Source organism: Chrysemys picta, chromosome 3 (assembly GCF_011386835.1).
Source record: "Chrysemys picta bellii isolate R12L10 chromosome 3, ASM1138683v2, whole genome shotgun sequence".
NCBI classification, from domain to species: Eukaryota; Metazoa; Chordata; order Testudines; family Emydidae; genus Chrysemys; species Chrysemys picta.
Genome location: NC_088793.1, coordinates 92,463,145 through 92,483,060, shown reverse-complemented (window position 1 = coordinate 92,483,060; position 19,916 = coordinate 92,463,145). Strand labels below are relative to the sequence as shown.

Genomic DNA, 19,916 nt, shown 5'->3' with positions numbered 1-19,916 from the left:
TAGTGGTGAAGATTTCAAGACAAAGAAGGGTTGGAAGTAACTTTGGAGCAGGTGGAGGAAGCAAAGAGATTGCATTGAATGGGGAAGGGAAGTGAGAGAGGTAACTCGTACTATCTATACATGCTAATACTTTGGCTCTTCATAGACCCCTCCAGTTATGGTTTCTGGTCCTCCAAACATGAGGATCATTCAGAAATAATATAATCCTCACTTTTCAGCTGCAGAAGAAATATAATGTTATGGTTTTATTAACAGAAATAAATTATAGGTTTCAACTGATGAGTGGGTATGTTTTTAACGTAATTAGAGAATTTCGAGAGCACTTAAGAATTTCTCATAAATTCACCACATGTTGGCAACACTGCACGTTATCAATACATTCATCTCAGACTTGAAGTAAAAATTTGGATGGCAATTACCTATTTACCTTTTGTATTCTATTCCCTTAACTTGTTATTGGGCAAGTCATAAAACTGTTGCTCACATGTGAAATCCTTACACTAACAAAAAGAAATAATGAATTTCCCTCATGATTTAGAAACTTGATCTCTTGTTGCTCTCAATTAGATCACTTAGTCCCCCTTCCTTATTGCTTTCTATTTATTTGTATACACAAACTGCAGAAGACTTCACAATCCCTATATTAAATTCAATAAAGGGTTCAGGCACTTAGCATTAGTCAGACTTGTTTTGACAAAGCCAATAGGCGTGGTCTCTTAGATGTCAGGTTGGACTCTAGTCCAGTGATAGCTCACCTCTTTGAAAGAATTCTCAGTAGTAATTAAGAAACCAGACATTCAGGAGAGGGTGACCATCCTTTCCTACCCTGCAAGAGAAAACACATGGTCATTTTGTGCCTCATAATAGATGTGCCATATGAAGGTGATGGCCACAGTTTTCTAAGATGTGCTGAATATACTAACCTTTAAAATGTTGCTCACCTGAAAATTGACCCTCTCTAAAAATGGCATCATGGGGTTCCGTGTAAGCCTCTCAGTCATTTCTATATCGGATTACAAAGATTTTTTTCTAACTGCCAGTCCTGCCATTTCTGATTTCACTTCTTCTCACATATACAATAAAGGATTTACAAGCTGAATTTGGCCCTTAGTAACACCTGTCCAGCCATTGCTTTTAATGGAGTGCCTGGACATCACTGGAATTCACTAAACTTTTTTGCTGAGCACAAGAAACTTACTGTCACTTGCCTAAGCAGCTATGACTTGAAAATACACACAGCACAGGTGTGTTAGCAAGAAATTGCCAGTGTTTACATAGTCACTATTCAGATTAGAACCACTCTTGAAACTGAATCAACAGATACATGGTACACGAAGTCACAATCCTGGGTTCCGAATCTGTCTCAATTTCTACTGTTGTATACAAAGAATGGGGCACTTGTGGGTAAACTTTAGACTCTCTATCTCATTAAAATTTTGAATCCTTGCACTATTATGAGGAACACTATGTAAATAAATAGTTTTGAAATGTGCTGTAATTTTTTACCCCAAAACATAATAATTGTACAGCTCCACTATTGGGTCTGATCTCTGTAAGTGTAAATAAAAAATGTCCCATGTTCAGTGGAACTGTTATGGAGGAAAACATCTAGAAACTGCTTCAATCATCGGTGGTTCTTTCAAACTAAATGGAAGATATGTGGCCTCTCGGGTGGTGGAGGGAGGCAGGAGGAAATGATGGGGGATCTCTTTATTAAAATGGCAACCTGTCAGTGATAGATACTGAACAAGTTTAGTATAATTACAGTTGTCCTATATTATCCTCTTCTGATAAGTCATCTTACTCATATATGAGGTTTCTAGTATGGGAGCTCACAGCAAGAGCTGGTAATTCCTAATCCAATTTCAACTTTAGCCTTTAAACATGAAATATACAGTATAACCTCAGAATTACAAATACTTCGGGAATGGAGATTGTTTGTAACTCTGAACAAAATGTTAAGGTTGTTCTTTCAAAAGTTTACAACTGAACATTGACTTAATAGAGCTTGGAAACTTTATTATGGAAAAGAAAAATGCTGCTTTTAATCATCTTAATTTAAATGAAACAAGTGCAGAAACAGTTTCCTTACCTTGTCAAATCTTTTTTTAAACTTTTCCTTTATTTTTTTAGTTTACATTTAACACAGGACTGTACTGTACAGTATTTGCTTTTTTGGCTCTCTGTTGCCTGATTGCATGTAAACTCTCTGGTCTTGGTAACTCTGAGGTTCTATTGTATTTAAATATTACATATTCAATTTCTGCCACTTCATGTTTAAACAGAAAAGGAAACGGTTTCTCTTTAAAGGAGTACTGTATTTTTTCTTGATGCATAAACAAATCCCACTACTGTTCAGTGGAATTATGCATGTGCATCAAGGGGAGAAATAGTGCTGTATAAGAACTTGAACAGAATAGATCTTGTGCATAAATGACAGTAAAGTAAGCATTAAATGTTGACTTTTCTTGAAGGAAATATTGAACTAGTGTGTTTTAGACTTTTGAGTAGATGAAACACCCGTACACACATGATGCCTCACCTTACTGGCAGATAAACTGAGGAAATTGGTTGTCCTGCAGAAACCACCACATTTGAACTGCCATCTTGCATTTTTTCCTGTGTCCATCCACTACTGTTTACAAAAGTTTAGCTAATGCACCTATTGACAACTTCTAAAAACAAAAGCACAGTTTCTATAGAAGTTGTTGGGCTCGCTCCTCTCATGGAGGAAATCGAGGGTGCCAGTCAGATGGAGTGTATGCATAGGACTTCAGATCCAATGTTTCTGCACTACATGAGACCTGCAAGTCTCTGTTTACCTCAAACCCTTTTGATGTAACAGTAATAAGCTCCTCTGAACAACAGTTTCCTCCACTTTTAAATTTAAAGGCAAAGAATTGTCACTCGCGAAAAATGTTTCGTTTAGAAATATATAGATTATACACTAGGAAGTGTGACTTTGCAACAGAATGAAAACAGTACTTACTATTATATGGATGGTCACCTTTATAATATGAAGGAATTCCTCAGCCCTTTGTATCCCAGGGCCAATCTCCAACTACCTGGTTTCTGTTCCTGTTCCATCAAAAGGGGAGTGTCTCAGTTTACTACTGCTTACTCCTAGTAGTTAACACTGCACTGCTACCAGTTGAGGAGCTCATTAAATCATTGTTCTGACATACCAATAAGAAATTCAAGTAATTGATACCAAAATTAATAAAATTGACTGGAAGTATAAATCAACTAATAGGAATATTGAGTAAAATACTACACCTATTTCTATTGTTTTACTATGAAATGTAATATGAATAAGGACTTTTAAGAAGCATTTGTTTTCCACTAGGAAATAGAACAAAATGTCCTGTGATGCTGAACCTAAAATTTAACATCCCATCTCCTCATTTGCTATTGACATTAAAGAGCAAATAGGACAGCCACTGCCTGCACAAATTGCGTGCCATCAGCACTTAATTTCAGTCTTTATGTGCCTTCCATAGTGATTTAGGAGCTTATTCTATTGCTTAATCATGGCTCAAAGTCACTTAATGGCATTAGAATTAAAAGATATAGCCAGATTTATGAGGCCAGGAATGAACCTTCTGTGAGTGCTTTATGCTGCTTAGAGAATGTAATTATTGATTCACAACATAGCATCTATTAGGTTCCTCCCTCCTTTCACACAAGCTATGCTACGAATCAATTCTTAAGTCAGCTCTCTGAAAAGAAAATTTTATATGCAAAGTGCTACCCCTTTTTTGGATATGGTGGCTCACAACATCTAAAATGAAGTTTCTAAGTTTGCTGTTGTAGCACTAGGGTTTGGTACACAAGGCTAAAGAAACAGAAAATTAGGAAGCAGATGCTTGTGGCTTAACAGAGAAACTGTGCTTAAAGATACTCATTACTGGTGGATATGGAGCAATTTTATTGGGACAGCTGTTTCCTTAATCAGGAAAAACTCAAACCTCTAAGATGATATCCACATGTATACTGTCTCTCTTCACAACGTGATATAGTATGTCTCCATGTTGTATGTTGTATTCTTTACTTAAATGCATAAATGTTTTATATATACCAAATAAAGTATGTTGTTAAAACCATGGAGTGTTAAGTTTCTTTCTTCCTTAGCCATAGAGGAAACAGAACCATGAAATATATTGCATTTATGTTGCACTTTTGGTCTCCTGACCTACAGTTTATCCCAAAAGAGATTAGTGGACAAGTAACATTCCATTTCTATGAGCAGCATTCCAACAGCAATTAATTAAAAAAAAAATCTGTCATAGATTGTGAGTTCTGTGGGGTATAGACCTGTGCCATATGTCTGTACAGTGCTTAGCACAGTGTGGACCAGGATTCTGACTGAGGCCTTTGGGCTCTACCATAGTACAAATGATAAATGTGATAATATCCGGTTACTTTCCACACACACACAGGTCATGTGAAAGCAGGGATTTGATATTTACACTGGTCTGAGATCTAGGATCAGTATACAGTTGTGGACCACTGACTGTTTTAACATCTGATATCTTGCCATCTTGGGCTTCCAGCCTTTACAGTGATATAAAACATTCTGTTTCTGTTCCTACATTATAAGAATGGTACCTCAAAACTCTGTCACTGATTTATTGACACTGAGATGCTATTTTAAAAAAACTGGGCATGTGTAGTGCTAAGACGACTATAGGGGGACCTGATAATAGTCTTCAAATGTGTTAATGGCTTTTATAAAGAGGGACGGTGATCAAGAGTTCTCTATTTCCACTGAAGGTGGAACAAGAAGTAACCTGCAGCCAGGGAGATTTAGGTTAGATACTAGGAAAAAATTTATAGCTTTAAGGATTAGTTAAATACTGGAACAAGTTACCAAGGGAGGTTGTGAAATCGCCATTTTAGGAAGTTTTTAAGAACAGGTTAGAGAAACACCTGTCAGAGATGCTCTAGGTATATATGGTCCTGCTTCAGTGAAGAGGGATGAACTGGGTGACATCTCAAATCATTTTCAGCCCTATGATTCTGTGTCTTCTGGATTGTTATTCATTCATTAATTGTTGTATAGCTTTTTCAAACACCATTCATACCTGAAAATTAAATACCTCAAGCTGAGAAATTCATCCATTTGTATGTTCCTCTAACTTCATTTTCAACGGTACCAATAAACATAAACCTTAAATTACTAACACCGGTTATAAATATCAGCCATGTTAGCAATTACTGCCCTTCGCCTCCAGATTAAGGGCCCTTCCTCAAAAGTGTTAGGCTGTTTTCGCAATTTATGGCTACATAAGCACTTCCTGAATGTACAGAAGCATAACCAAAAGACACAGCTCAATATAATTAAAAGAAAACCCTCTGTCTTGTGGTTTGTTTTATGTTTTTATTTTTGATTTGAGCCTAAAGTTGAGCAGTCACCTGCCTCACTGAGAGTTTCAAGCATAACTCTAAATTCAAAATATTATACAGTAGTTTCTCGTCCATCTCTGTTTAGTACTGTCAAGTTTTTTAGTCTTTTGTGCTGGGTATTACTGGCTTCCATAAAAGATTTCAGAACACAGTAGAGCTACACTTTAGTTCCCTCGTTACAACGTTTCAAAAAATCATTATACATGTTAGATACGGCTAGGATTAGCAAGTATGATTGATTAATTTTTCAGTGTTTGTTGCTATGTATATTTGGATTAAGCATGGGAAGCTCTCACTAATCCAATTATTTCAGTCTGATTAAGCTCTTCAAAGCCTTTTCTGACAGGGGTAACTTCATGGCACTATGTGACTCTTTTTTGGTATGATGATCATTCGAACAATAGCGGAGTAATTTCCTTTTCCTGCGGTTCATGGTACCATAAAATAGCCAAAGCTAATCTATTGAAAATGGTGGCAGCATTTTGGTTGTTACATTAGGTAACTCTTTATTTCTAAATAGAAAACACTTTCAGAACAATTTTATTAGCCTTAGTCAATGAGCAACATGAAACCAACAGCAATTTGTCTTAAGGTTTAACTATTTTGTAAAATTATGGGTACATTTCATGCTCTGACTCTCAAAATAACATCATTCTAAAAATACAGAACAGTATGTACCACATTATGTATTTTTATATGTTAAGAAATACTCCAGTATCATATTTAAGGATTTGACAATTTATGAATAAGCAGATAAGATAACAGTTTAGCCACAATGTGTTAAGCTAAGCAGAAGATTTAAAATAACGATAACAAAGGTAACAGTAACTAACTAAACAACTAAGAACATCAAAGACCTTCAGCACTGACTGACATCTAAATTCTGGGAGTGCAGTATAACAAAGAATATTTAGGTCATGGATACCAACGGAGTCTGTATGTGGAAATGTTTTGTAGACTACAACACATATTTGACTGAGTCAGGTTTCCAATATAGAAACCTGGGGGGAGGGATAGGTCAGTGGTTTGAGCATTGGCCTGCTAAACCCAGGGTTGTGAGTTCAATCCTTGAGGAGGCCACTTAGGGATCTGGGGCAAAATCAGTACTTGGTCCTGCTAGTGAAGGCAGGGGGCTGAACTCAATGACCTTTCAAGGTCCCTTCCAGCTCTAGGAGATGGGATAGCTCCATTAATTATAAGATGCCCAACATACTGTTACTGGCACATTTATTTATTCACTTTTGGATTTTTCATGACCATAACTTCCTAGGTCCTATAGGAATACTGTTACTTGCATCTGTTTAATGTGTTTCTTTACACTGAATAACGTTAGACCAAGACTGTTTCAAAAGTTGGAGCCTAAAGTTAAGCTCCTAAAGTGCTACACACTCTAACTTCTGTTTTCTGAAAATAAGGATATTGTGCTTGTTTCACACACTTTCATATAAAAATATGGAGTAAATGTAAAGGGGCTTCCATTATAGGATCTATATCTCCCCATTTCGCTTTACTACCACAATGTATACACTTTCACATCTCACTTGCTTTTTTTGTGATTGTGAAGGGAATCACATCTTCAGCAGTGTGCTAATATAATGAGTTTGATATATACTACACATTTAGAATCCCGTGGCACCTTTAAGACCAACAGATGTATTGGAGTATAAGCTTTCGTGGGTGAATGCCCACTTCGTCAGACTAACACGGCTACCCCTCTGATTTAGAATTCTTTGTTTTTTCTCTGTATGTGTTTGTTTCCTTTTCAGTGACCTATAGAGAAACAGTTCAGAGTGTTAAAGACTTTTTTTTTCATGTGTTGCCATGTTTATGATGTTTACCTTATAATCATTTAGCAAGTTATTCAAATGTTAAACTAGAACTTCCAGTTTCATCATTCTGCAGAGAATTCTTTCAGGGGTGTAGGTTTTTTATTTTATTTTATTTTTTAATCAAGCAGATATCACAATGCATAAGTTAGAGCTTGGAGCTGAAGGATAAGATAAAATTACCCCATCGTTTCTGGTGAAAGTTAATGTCTTTTGATATAATTACAAAATGCCCTTTAATTTACAGTAATACATGCTTGGCTGTGTATTATAGTTAGAATTTGTAGGAGGCACTTATTTCTCTGTTGTTTTGTTTTCCCTTTTTTCCTGATCACTTCATTAGCAATAATTATTAGGCTAATTTGACTTTCATAGATATTTGTCATTCCAGGTAGAGGGGATCATTTTTCTTTGAGAGTGAATACGTATGCCTGTTTCATTCAGAAGAAATAACCTATACTTGGGTTGTTCCTTCCCACTACAGAAAATAGCTTTGCCCTCAATCCTGCAATTAGATCCAGGCGAGTAGACCTTTGTGCCCATGTGGATGTTAATGAGGTTCCATGGGAGTATAAGGGCCTGCCATCATGGACATGATTGCAGGACTGGAGCCTCTGTTTGTTAGTTTGAACTATTCAGTTCTGAATATTTGATCTACTATCTTGAAAATGAGGCTTTTATTTAAATCTACAATGATCAATTCAGTAAAAGAAAAAAGTTTCATGTGAGTACACTCACCACTTCTGCATCCCACATAAAAGCATGGTGAATGGGTGTAATCTCTCTAAAAAAAAAACTAATTTATTCAAACTCTCCACACATACAGTCCAGAGTTGGTGTCCAAGTTCACCAGAACACAGAACTTAAGTTCTTTGCTGAACAGGGTTGGCTTTGAGTTTGGGGGAGGTCAAAAAGGTGCTTCACACAATTTGAGAGATGAATGAACAAATTATAAAAGCGATTATTGTAGGAAGGTTGCTGATGAAAATACAGTGTATGTAGATGTGGTTATTTTCCTTACCTTTTACAGGTAATAGTTCTAACAAGGGTTAATACTGTGAAAGACCAAGAATTAAAATTGAGGACCCTGGATGACTTATTAGTAATAGGGGCCACAATACACATAGGCATTGTGTTATACCAAGGCATGCCTCCCCAGTGCTTGTGTATCCTATAGACAAAGTGTTTCATTTTGCAAAACTATTAATCTAGCCTCTCTCATGAGGAATAAATTTACTTAAATATTTTTTTAAAATTAAGAAGCTAATTTGTAGAGGCAGAATGATAAGTGAACAATTGTAATGTGTTCATTGAATGAATGAAATAACAGGTCAAGTTTGGTGTCTGACTATAGATGGAGTAGACATGTTTAAAATATTTTGAGGGAACAGAGAGAAAAGTTTGGTAAACATTGGCTAAAATCTATACTGGCATGTGGATGTGTCTTTAAAAAATGAAAGTTTCAACTTCTTAATTTTCCTCAACTTATAAAAAGCAAGTACCCTATGGGTTCTTTTGCATAGCATTTATTTCTTGCACGCTGTTAGAAAATTTATGGTCTGCAAAAGAAAAAAGGTTCTGCGATAGATTGAGCTAACTAATTACAGCTAAGATCAGTTTTTCTTGTTAGTGTTGCTGAACTGTATTAAAGGTATCAGTTAAATGAATAAAACGTGGCTTTAGCTATTAGCTTTTTGTCTATTCAAGGATGGTGATTTTTGCTGGATCACGTTCCAATTCAATATGTTCAGCCATTCACACAGCATTATTGTATGCTTGAAATTACAGTTGCCAGTACTGTTTTACTCATTAGATAGTTACCGGGCAGTCATTAGTATAGTCATGTTAAATTATAGTCCTAGATAAAATTAAGGAATGTCTATAGTTCCTTTATACTAGTTCAAATTTTGAATTTTGAAAAGAAGTAAAATTATTAGCATCCGTTGAGTAATTTATTAAAATCTTTGTTGCAAGTCACGAGTAGATTTTTATGCTCAAGACTTGTTCTAGAATGTTAGTTCAATTTAAAAATTACTCTGGTCCTATTTTCCTAATGGCTTTTCCTTTTCCTTTTCAATTCCTGTACTTTTAGCTACTAATTTTGAAAAGGGTGTTCCGATTAACTTCCTAACATCAATATACTTAATTTTTTCTGGTGTTTTAAAGCTGATGTAATTTTTGTTCCGCGTATTACAGTTCACATGAATAACGTATGGCTTTCCTTGCTTATCTAAAAGTGGAAAAATATTTCCTTAATACTTAATATTAGAACCATTAGTTTTGGCTAACCAATCCTTGTGTCTCCCCGAAACAGACAAAACAAGTTTCAAGAAAATTGAGATATGTCAACAAATAAATATAATAAGATTGAATAATGGAAATTTTATTCCTGAAAGTTGTGAATAATTTGAAGTTCAGTATTGCAGCATTAAAACCTTGATGTTAAATTAGATAAATATATTTTTGTCCAGAAGCAGTTACTCTAATGTATCTCTTGCTGAGCCTGTGTATAGACTGCTTAATAATGATTAATACAACCAATAATGTACCACAATTATGAAATCGTGATCATGGTCTTGTATCCCATAGTATAGTTAAATGTATGTATGTTTTTATTTATAAAAAGCAACTCAGACTGTCCCAGGGCACGTCTTAAAAATAATACCCATGAAACATTGACAACCATCAACCTTAACTCCTGTTCCACAAAATAAAATATGTACTGCCACAGTGTCTCATTCAGGCAGAACCCCGAGAAAAGAGATGATCTCATACTGTGTCCTAAAGGTTAACAGAGTTGACCTCTGTTGCATCAGTGGCGAACATAAATTCCAGCATGAGTGAGGTTCACCACGATATACTGTACAGCCAGTCCCTAGATGTTTTAAATATAGGGACTGCTAGCATGAGTTGTCCAGTTGACCTCCACTGTCATGATGTCATATTGGAAAAAGAGATGGTCTCTCAAGTAGCTAGGGCAACAAACAATATGGGTATTTATAGATCAATCTGAATAACTTGAATTGCAAACGGAAAAAAATGGAAAGCCATGCAGTCTTCATAGACTTATTTTAACATGCTCCCGATAGCAAATGCCTCTGAGCAGGGAGACAGTTGAATTCTATATTAGCTGTGGTTTCAAAGTATCCTCTAGATCAGAGGTGGGCAAACTATGGCCTGTGGGACCCTCCTGCCCAGCCCCTGAGCTCCTGGCCCGGGAGGCTAGCCCCTGACCCCTCCCATGCTGTTCCCCTTCCCCTGCAGCCTCAGCTCACTGCACCGCTGGTGCAGTGAGCTCTTGCCAGGCAGCGCAGCTGCAGAGCCACGGCCTGTCCTGGTGCTCTGTAGTGTGTCTGTAGTTCCGCCAGCCACCAGTGCTGCAGGCAGTGCGGTAAGGGGGCAGGGAGGAGTGGGGGTTGGATAGAGGGCAGGAGAGTTTGAGGTGGTGGACAGGGGGCGGGGCTGTGGATAGGGGTCAAGGTGGTCAGAAGGCAGGGGAACAGGGGGGTTGAATGGGGTCAGGGGTCCTGGGGGGGTAGTCAGGAAGGAAGTGGGGTTAGATGGAACAGTCAGGGGCAGGGGTTCCAGGGGCGGTCAGGGAGAAAGGGTGGTTGGATGGGGCAGGGGTCCTGGGGGGAGGGGAGGGGAGTCAGGAATGAGAGGAGGGGTTGGGCGGGACGGCGGGGGGCAGTCAGGGCCGGTTGATCCGGGGGCGGTCAGGGGACAGGGAGGGGTGGATGGGGTAGGAGTCCTGGGGGGGGGGGGGGGGGGACATCAGGGGCCAAGAAGCAGGGGTGGATAGGGGGCGGGAGCTGGGTCACGGCTGGCTGTTTGGGGAGGCACAGCCTCCCCTAACAGGCCCTCCATACAATTTCGGAAACCCGATGTGGCCCTCAGGCCAAAAAGTTTGCCCACCCCTGCTCTACATTAACCCTATGCATACTTTAAAGCAGTCTGAAGGACACAGACATAATTTGTGGCAAAATCCATATCATAATGAAAATATAATAGACTACTTTGAATATTCAGAAACAAACTGGATATCAAAAGCATCCCAAACAAATTGCTTATTTTCCTCATTGTCAAAATTTCTGTTAAATCTACCTTGATACTACTTTGGCCCTGCTCACAGCATTTAGTCAGTTCGTGCCTCTCTTCCCTGGAGTAGAGCAAAGTTAAGAGCGGGAGAAGGAGCTGAAACACCAGCTTCCACTATCCAGCTCCATGGAGATATCAACTCCTAGTACAAGAATGCAGCTAACAGGCCCCATCCAAAATCAGACATATTTCTGTTGCAAGTCCAATCCCACAATCATTCGTAGTCACAAATGGTAAGATAGCGGACCCAACAGGAAACTATGGTTAGTTTTGGTGTCCCATGTGGATACAGAGTCAGAGGCCGGAAGGGACCATCTAGCGTGACCTTCTGTATATCTCAGGCCACTAACACCATCCAGCATCCATGCACTAAATCCAACAATTGAAATTAGACCAAAAAGTGTGAGATCCTCTGATTAAATAAAAACCTATATTATTTACAAATATTGAAAGCAGCTTTTGGAAAGTACAGTATTGTTTATCAACTGCTGTTATTTATGAGAAGGTAAATGAATCCGCCCCTCTTTTCTCTTGCACTGGTCCACCAGCAAATGTTATTTACACACACAAATACATCTGTACAAAGGTGGCGTGTGCATTTTTCTTCCTTCTTAGAAAATTTGGCCTAGAATGCCAATTTAAATTGTGATATATATCAAACTGAGAATTGATGCTTAAAAACGTGTATTGTAAATATATTCATGAGAAAAACTAAGGTGAAGAAGGAGGCACTGTTGGAGAGAAAATCAGCAATGGTGACTTTGATATTTTAATGCACGTGGGATAATTCTTTTTTGTATGTCATACAAAACCCCAGTGTGATTAAAAGTAGATAATAGCGATTGAACATCCAAGTATTGTAATTGTTCTCCATGAATAGGTTTCTATATTAAATTGGAACAGTTTTCCTGTATTAGAAAACTCTCTTCTTGAAGAGATCATCAGATAGGGCTCAAAGAAAGCCTTCCAACAGTTAGCTCTGTCCAGCCTCAGCAGACTGTTGGCAGTTTGGTGAGAGCAGAACCCATATTTGCAGTATTGTTATAACTGGATACTTTTCCCGTAAGCATAAAAAGTTCTGTTGTGTTTCCTGCTGATAGTTAAACATATTGAGGTACTTCTAAATCTTATAGATAGAATGCCAGGTGTAACTTTTCCTTCGGTACTAAAGTATTGTATCTTCCTTTTTCTTCAACATCTCTGCACAAACCCCAGGGTGCTATACTATGTAGTCTTAAGGGATGCTTTGTAAAACACTACCAATAGTAACATCAACAACAAGATTTATTTCCTATTACTTAGTACATCTTTTATACTGTCTAATATTATGGGTGGTTTTTATTTTTCAGATATTTCGAAAGAAAGCAGTGGAACTTGGAGAAAAGTTGCTCCCAGCGTTTAACACTCCCACTGGAATACCTTGGGCATTGCTTAATATTAAGAGGTAAAAATAACTATTTTTTGTGAATTTAGCATACATGAGAAGGGCTGCATTCAGTTAAATTGAAGCTGAAGTCCTGTCTTTATTCACAGAACAGGTATAAGCACAGGCAGCAGCATATACTTTCCCAGGTTTACAGTCTGAGCAGTGTACCTCAGACTTTGTTCTGAAGAGATCACCACTGAGCAACAAGGATAGTTCAGTCATGTCCATTCAGTCCTTAAACTCTCAGTGGAGACTGCCAACAAATATGCCAATTGAGGGGGGAATTTTTGTTCACTCTGAATTTGGCTGATGTCAACTCAGTACACTGGGACCAGTGAACAGCCACCAAATGGTATGGAACTTGGTCACATTTTAATATTCTAGAAAATTTTAGTCTTCCTACATGCTCACTGGGGAAAAATTCCTATAAGATCTTGCGTTTTGCAGTTCTGAACTTAAATACATTAAAAATCAAAAGTTAGAGAACATATGTGAATTCGTAAGTGTGTTTCCCACTTTCTTTTTATCACTTACTGTGCTGCTAGTCAGCTATCCTCTGCATGAGTGTAATAGAAATGCCCCACTTACCAAAATAGATGTGTGATGCTGAAATAAAATAGAGATTTTCCCCATTTAACTAGTTTTGGAAAGCCTTTTGGGGAAAACCTATTCTATTCTATTTTTTTTTTATATCACACTAATCTCAGTAGTAACAGCACTTTTGGAAGTGCATTAAGAGATGTTAGTAACATCTATCACATGATTCATTCTCTTCTCTCTTCCTCTCCCCAGGGAGAAAATTTTTTTATGCAGTGCAGTGTTTTGGTTTACTAGGGTTTTGTATCAGGTTTTTTAATATACACATTGAGTGTGTTAAAGACAGGTTGAAGGAAATGTGCCTGGCACTTGGGGCAGGAGGTGGTGAAGGAAGGAAGTTTATGATGGTCCTTAGTTTCTTTGGGAGAAAGACATCATCTCCTGCACAGATGAACTTCATCTTTATTGTAGAAAGTTCCATTTTATCTGAGGATGGAGTTGTCGACTACAATTCTCATCCCAGAGAATGATGATCGTTTAGATACTCTGGGGCAGGCCATCAACTGCCATCAAGACCTTGAACTTGACTCTGTTATATGGGAATCCAGCATAGAGAGTAGAGGATGGGTTTGATTTGCTCTTGGTAGCCAGAGTTGCTGAGGAAACATGCTGCAGTGTTATGAATTAGTTGGAGTTGTGAAGGGCTGATGGCTTCAATCTGTGGTACCACAGGAGCTCTGAGGGAGCACAATACTGAGATTCTGATACGGTCTTGGGCGCGAAATCAGTCTCTGATTCCAGGGCCAGGGCATCAAGGATGTAGTGGATTCAGCACTAAGTGGTTCGGTGCCTCCTCCTCCCCCCCAAATTAGACCCATTGTGAATGCTTTAGGAACTGAAACGAACTCTTTTGCTGGCCAAACAGAAAAATCAATTGATTTCCCAGGTCTAGCATCAGTAGAAGCTTTGTCCTTTGCCCCCCCTTGCTTCAGGGAAGTCAGTGTTTATAACATTTGAAAGGGAGATTGTATATGGGACTGACACTTGTGGGCAGGAGACAAACTCTGACATGCAGAAAAGAAGTTTGGATTGCTTTTGTCATGTTGGGCCAGTCAAGGGTAAAGCTCTGTCCCTGGGGACAAGTTCCTATACAATACTTTTCTGTTTTGGATGGAAATTGTCTCCAATGTTTGAGCAGAGTTGGATATTTTTGTCCCTATTATTCCCATTAAGACAATGTTACCACTCTTCCATAAACATCCCAGTATTATTTTCACCTGTCAGAAGTAAAGGGCATGAGGCTTTCTGTTGTTCCATAAAATATCTGGTCTCCACGGGCCTGGAGAAAGGGAGTCCAGAGGTTACTTAAGAACCTACTTGTTAGTAGGTAACATTACTGCTAATCCACTGAGTTGTTCCTTTTTAAAATAACATTTATGTTTAACATCCTGACTAGCTCTTCACCATTTGTAAAGTGTATTTATTACATGATAACATAACATTTTAAAACACTGGAAAGAAAATAGTAAACATAAAAGCATATGGTGAAAGCTAAAGCCGGTCTAAATAAAATTGTTTGTGTAGTTAGAACAGGGTTGGCGGTGTTTGTTAGATACCCTCCCACAAAAACACACACACTCCACCCTGTTAGCAAGTGTTGGTCCTGTGATGGAATATTATGTAGGTTCCACCCACCAGAGATACAAGGGAGCTTGTCTGTAAGGAAAGGATATAAGAGATGGGGTGAACACTCCTGAGATGGGAACCATAAGAGCAGTTAAGACTAGGGAGAAAATTTGAGCTGAATGTGGTACAGTATTACTTTCTGTTAATAAAAGCGAACGCCAGGAAAGGGCAAGTTTGTACACTACATAGGATCCTGACTATGTTTGAGTGCAGACTGAGAATAACATCTGGTCACGCTAGAATCAGTTATGTCTTATTTTTACATTTTAACATCTGTTACAAGTTAAAAGTGGAATTGAGCTGAACTCTCAATTCTCTGTTCCACAAAGTGAGAAAGAAAATGGTTGACTGAATGGTTGAAATATCTATGAAAAAACTGGATACATAGTTACTCAAATCATAGAATTGTGGGACTGGATGGGACCCTGAGAGGTCATCTAGTCCATCCCCCTGCACTAGGACCAAGTGTACCTAGACCTTCCCTGACAAGCATTTGTCTAAATCAGGGGTTGGAATAGGGGAAGGGAGGGGGCAAGGACTTTGGGGAAGGGAGGGGGCAGGGAAGGGGTGGGGCCTCATGGACTAGACGAGCAGTCTGAGGTATGAAGTTCAGCATGTATGATTCTTTGCTGTGAGTAGTTGGGAAGAATGTTTGTTAAAAGTGGCAACATATTTTGTATGAATAGTTACTTTAAAAAGTTCCTGCCATTACAGCTATGTTGATAGACTGTTAGTGGAGATCATCATCAATGTTACTGACCACATAAGGAATAGTTACAAGTGTTTATATTTTATTAAAACCCCTCTTTGCATTACAGTTTTTAAAAAGTTAATATATTGACTTTTAATAGCATACTATATTACTCTTCATTTTTTTTTTTCATTTTTGACTATACTTTTGTATCGTTGTATGAAAAGGTTTCAGTGATGCGGCCCTCGGGCCAATGTACTAGTCCTCATGTGGCCCTCGTGGTGGTTTGAGTTTGAGATCACTGGTTCAAATTATTCTTGAAAACCTCCAATGACAGGAATTCCACAGCCTCCCTTGGTAACCTATTCCAATGCTTAATTATCCTTATAGCTAGAACAGTTTTCCTAATATCTAATCTAAACCTCTCTTGCTGCAGAGTAAGCCATTTAATGTTTGTTCTGCCTTCAGTAGACATGGAGAGCAATGATTCACTATCCTCTTTAACTAACAGCCCTTAATATATTTGAAGGCTGTTATCAGGTCTCTCCCTCAGTCTTCTTTTCTCAAGACTAAACACGCCTAGTTTTTTGGATGAGGAAGAAAGTGCCCTTAACAAAACAACATTTATGCTGTTTGAGCATTGTGAATATCTTTGTATCAATAAGTAATGTCTTTATAGCAGCCTACTCTTTAATTTTCATTAATTACCATATACTGTACAGAATGGCTGTCTGAGTTAGGCTGGGGGTCTGTCCAATCCCTGAAGCAGCCCAGAATTAAGAGGGCACAAAGGTGGTGCCCTAAAGCTAATTTAGCTAATATGCCTGTAGGAAGCACTGCACAGAATCTCACTCTAAGGGCATGTACAGTATTAAATTATCTCTTCAGTCTTGAAAAAAGGAAACAAGGAAAAAAACTTGTCCTAACATACTTTAATATATACTTTTTGGATCATGGTAATGACAGATCACATATTTTAAAATGATGCAGAAAAAGTAAGATTCTGTGACACTGCGCCCCATATTCTTCATAGTGAGATTATTATGATGTGATTATGACATAGTTATGATGTTTTGTATGCAAGATATGTCATGTGAGATATAATTGGAAATGTTATGATTTTCTGAATATGATTATCCTATTTGTATGCATGTATCAATTTTGTATCTGAAGTTATAAATATTGACTGTTTCTGTATTTCAAATGTAGTTATACCTGGGCAACGCCCACTAGACAAGATGCCTACATTCCAAATAGTGGGTGGGGAAGACCCATTAGAGAGAACAATAGGCCTTAGGAGAAGCTTATCTCCCACCTGGGGAGCCTTCCTGTGAACACTCCAACAGCTTGTGAGTGGTGGCTGCTGTGACTCTACAAGGACATGTGATGAGATGACATGCCTCTAGACTCCACCTTGGGCTGTCAGTATTTTTCCACAGATCAGTCTGGGAACAAAGGGTTCCTGCTTTATGCAAAAGCTATATAAGGCAGGGAGTGACATCATGGTGTTCTTCAATCCCCACACAAGTGACTTCTGGAAACACCTGAGGAAAAAAGACTGAACTGGGGGAAGTGCTGGACCCAGGCAAAGTGTATAGTACTCACTTTATTTTTATTACAAATAATTACATTGCAAAAATGATAAATAAAAGAAATAAGTATTTTTCAGTTCACCTCATATGAGTACCATAGTACAATCTCTTTGTTGTGAAATCACAATTTGCAAATGTAGATTTTTATTTTTTGGTTACATAACTGCACTCAAAAATAAAACAATGTAAAACTGTAGAGCCTACAAGTCCATGGTGGAATGGTGGTTAAAGCATGAAGGAACACATGACTCTTTAGGGCATCTGGCACGTAAATATCTTGTAATGCTGGCTACAACAGTGCCATGCGAGCGCCTGTTCTCACTTTCAGATGACATTGTAAACAAGAAGTGGGCAGCATTATCGTCTGCAAGTGTAAACAAACTTGTTTGTCTGAGCGATTGGCTGAGCAACAAATAGGACTGAGTGGATTTGTAGGCTCTAAAATTTTACATTATTCTATTTTTGAATGCAGTTATTTTTTGTACATAATTTTGTAAGTTGCACTTTCACAATAAAGAGATTGCACTACAGTCTTTGTATTAAGTTAATTGAAAAATATTATTTTTTATTTTTACAATGCAAATATTTATAATAAAAAATAAATATAAAGTGAGCACTATATACTTTGTATTCTGTGTTGTAATTGAAATCAATACATTTGAAAATGTGGAAAACGTCCTAAAATATTTATATCAATAGTATTCTTTTATTATTGTTTAACAGCGTGATTAATTACGATTAATTTTTTTAATCGCCTGACAGCCCAATATTAAGTTTAGTTTCCTTTTTTTGTTTATTTGCTATCACTTATAACCACTTAAAATCTTATATAGTTAATAAACCTATTTTTGCTTTATCTAAACCAGTGTGCGGGAATCATAATTCAGGGGCAAAAGGCATATTCCTCTCCACATTGAGGGAGGGGGCATATTTTATGGTCTTATGCTGTACTGTTCCCTGGGCAGCGCAAGACAGTATAATTTTGGGTTTATACTCCAGAGAGGGGGATGTCTGTGGAGCTGGTAGTTGCCTTAGCTGTAGCCTTCCCATGCAAAGGCTGGCCAGAGAGTTTGCATGTAACTGCAGCTGGGGTGTGTCCCTACCTGTATGTATACTGGTGAAAGTGCAGGCTGGAGAGGGCTTTGCATCTTGTCACAGCAGTACAGTGTAAGAGGGAACCCAGGCTGATGGATATGGGGGGGTGTCTCAGTGATACCCCAGTTCCAGGTGGCACCCCAGGAGAACCTTCCACAGATTCCTCTAAGGAGACCTCATACTTTGCTTACTTCCTAATCTTAATCTTCTACAAAAGAGGTGTGTCAATTCTATACAATTTTGGAGGTCAAGAAATCCCTATTTTGGTCATGGTCATAAATCAATATTATGCTTATTAAATTATGTTTAGTATGAAATGTAACTGATGAATGGAAGAATGCAGAAACTTTGTAGTAAGGGCGAGTCAGCTGTCCTGTTGAATATAAAATTGAATATTATGGAATACAGGGTGCAGCTCTTCTCTGTTTTGCATTTTCTTAATCAGTATTTCTAAGCTGATTTTATATTTTAAGTGTACTCTTAAGCCTTCATAAAGTAGTCATTCTAGATTATTACATATTTAACTCACTGAAACAAAGACATTATTTTAATCAGTCACAGAGGTTTAGTGTGTTCATAACAATATTCATTGCTTTTAGAAAAAGGGAACACTAATTTACTTTGTGTGATCTCCATAACAATAGATATGTTTATGAAATTTCACCAACTTTAAAAAATATGTTTCCAAAGATTTTAGCATAACAAAAGTTTTTATATCTTACTAAGGTACTGATTTTGCTGGAGGGTTCTCTTAAAACTAGTTAATCAAATAGAACTAAAGAAATGGGAACTCGGTTTGTCCAGCTATCTGGAAGGAAAGCGGTGCTGTCCCTTTAAGGGCTCTCTTCAACAGTGGGGTGAAGGGAGAAAGGGATGGACAGAAAGGACAGGAAGACTCTGGAAGCAAGTTTTTTGTACTGTAATAATTAAAATTAAAATTTATATTTTAAATAAGGATGGTCTTTTGAAGGATTTATTTAAAAAACTAGATGTCTGAAGATCCAAGCATTTCAGGCTAAAGATGAATACTCAGATTGTGCATCTAAAAATTTATGCAAGGATTTTTTAGAGATGTGATTTTTATAATCTTCACCAACACACTAATAAAATATTTTTAAAGCAAATTTTAAACTAAGGTCCTGTAGACTAACATGTTCTGAGTAAATATTACAGCCATGCACAACTGTTTGTCAGTAAATTCAGAAACTGACCTGTATATACCTGGGGGTTGGCAAATGCCTGTTAAATGGCTTCATTACCACTTGAATGGCTCTTTAACAGTTTCAGTGTTGTGCTAATAGATCTGGCAGGCTGGAAGGCTTTTTCACTTTTAAGCTACTAGATCCCCTCCAGAGGAAGACTCACCAGGCTGCAGCAGCCAGCTGTTGTGGGAGCCTGTAGGAAGGGTCAGAGAAGGGGTAAGAAGAGCTGGGAGGGTGGATGCTAAAACCCAGGGCTGCCCCAAATTTTCGGGTGCCCTATGCAGCCACATATGCCTAAGGACAGCCATGATCCTATTGCCATTCTTTTCTGAAATAAGAATGCGTAGAACCTCAGAG

The 19,916-nt window shown here is 37.9% G+C and overlaps 1 protein-coding gene across 1 annotated transcript in view; it reads left to right on the top strand.

Annotated features, from left to right (window-relative positions):
- The window catches only part of MAN1A1 (mannosidase alpha class 1A member 1), a 216,425-nt gene that overhangs the window by 118,992 nt on the left and 77,517 nt on the right, over positions 1-19,916 (top strand). The window contains exon 5 of the mRNA XM_005280172.4: positions 12,680-12,774. Coding sequence (XP_005280229.1) covers positions 12,680-12,774 — 95 coding nt within the window. The remainder of the gene's footprint in view (positions 1-12,679; positions 12,775-19,916) is intronic.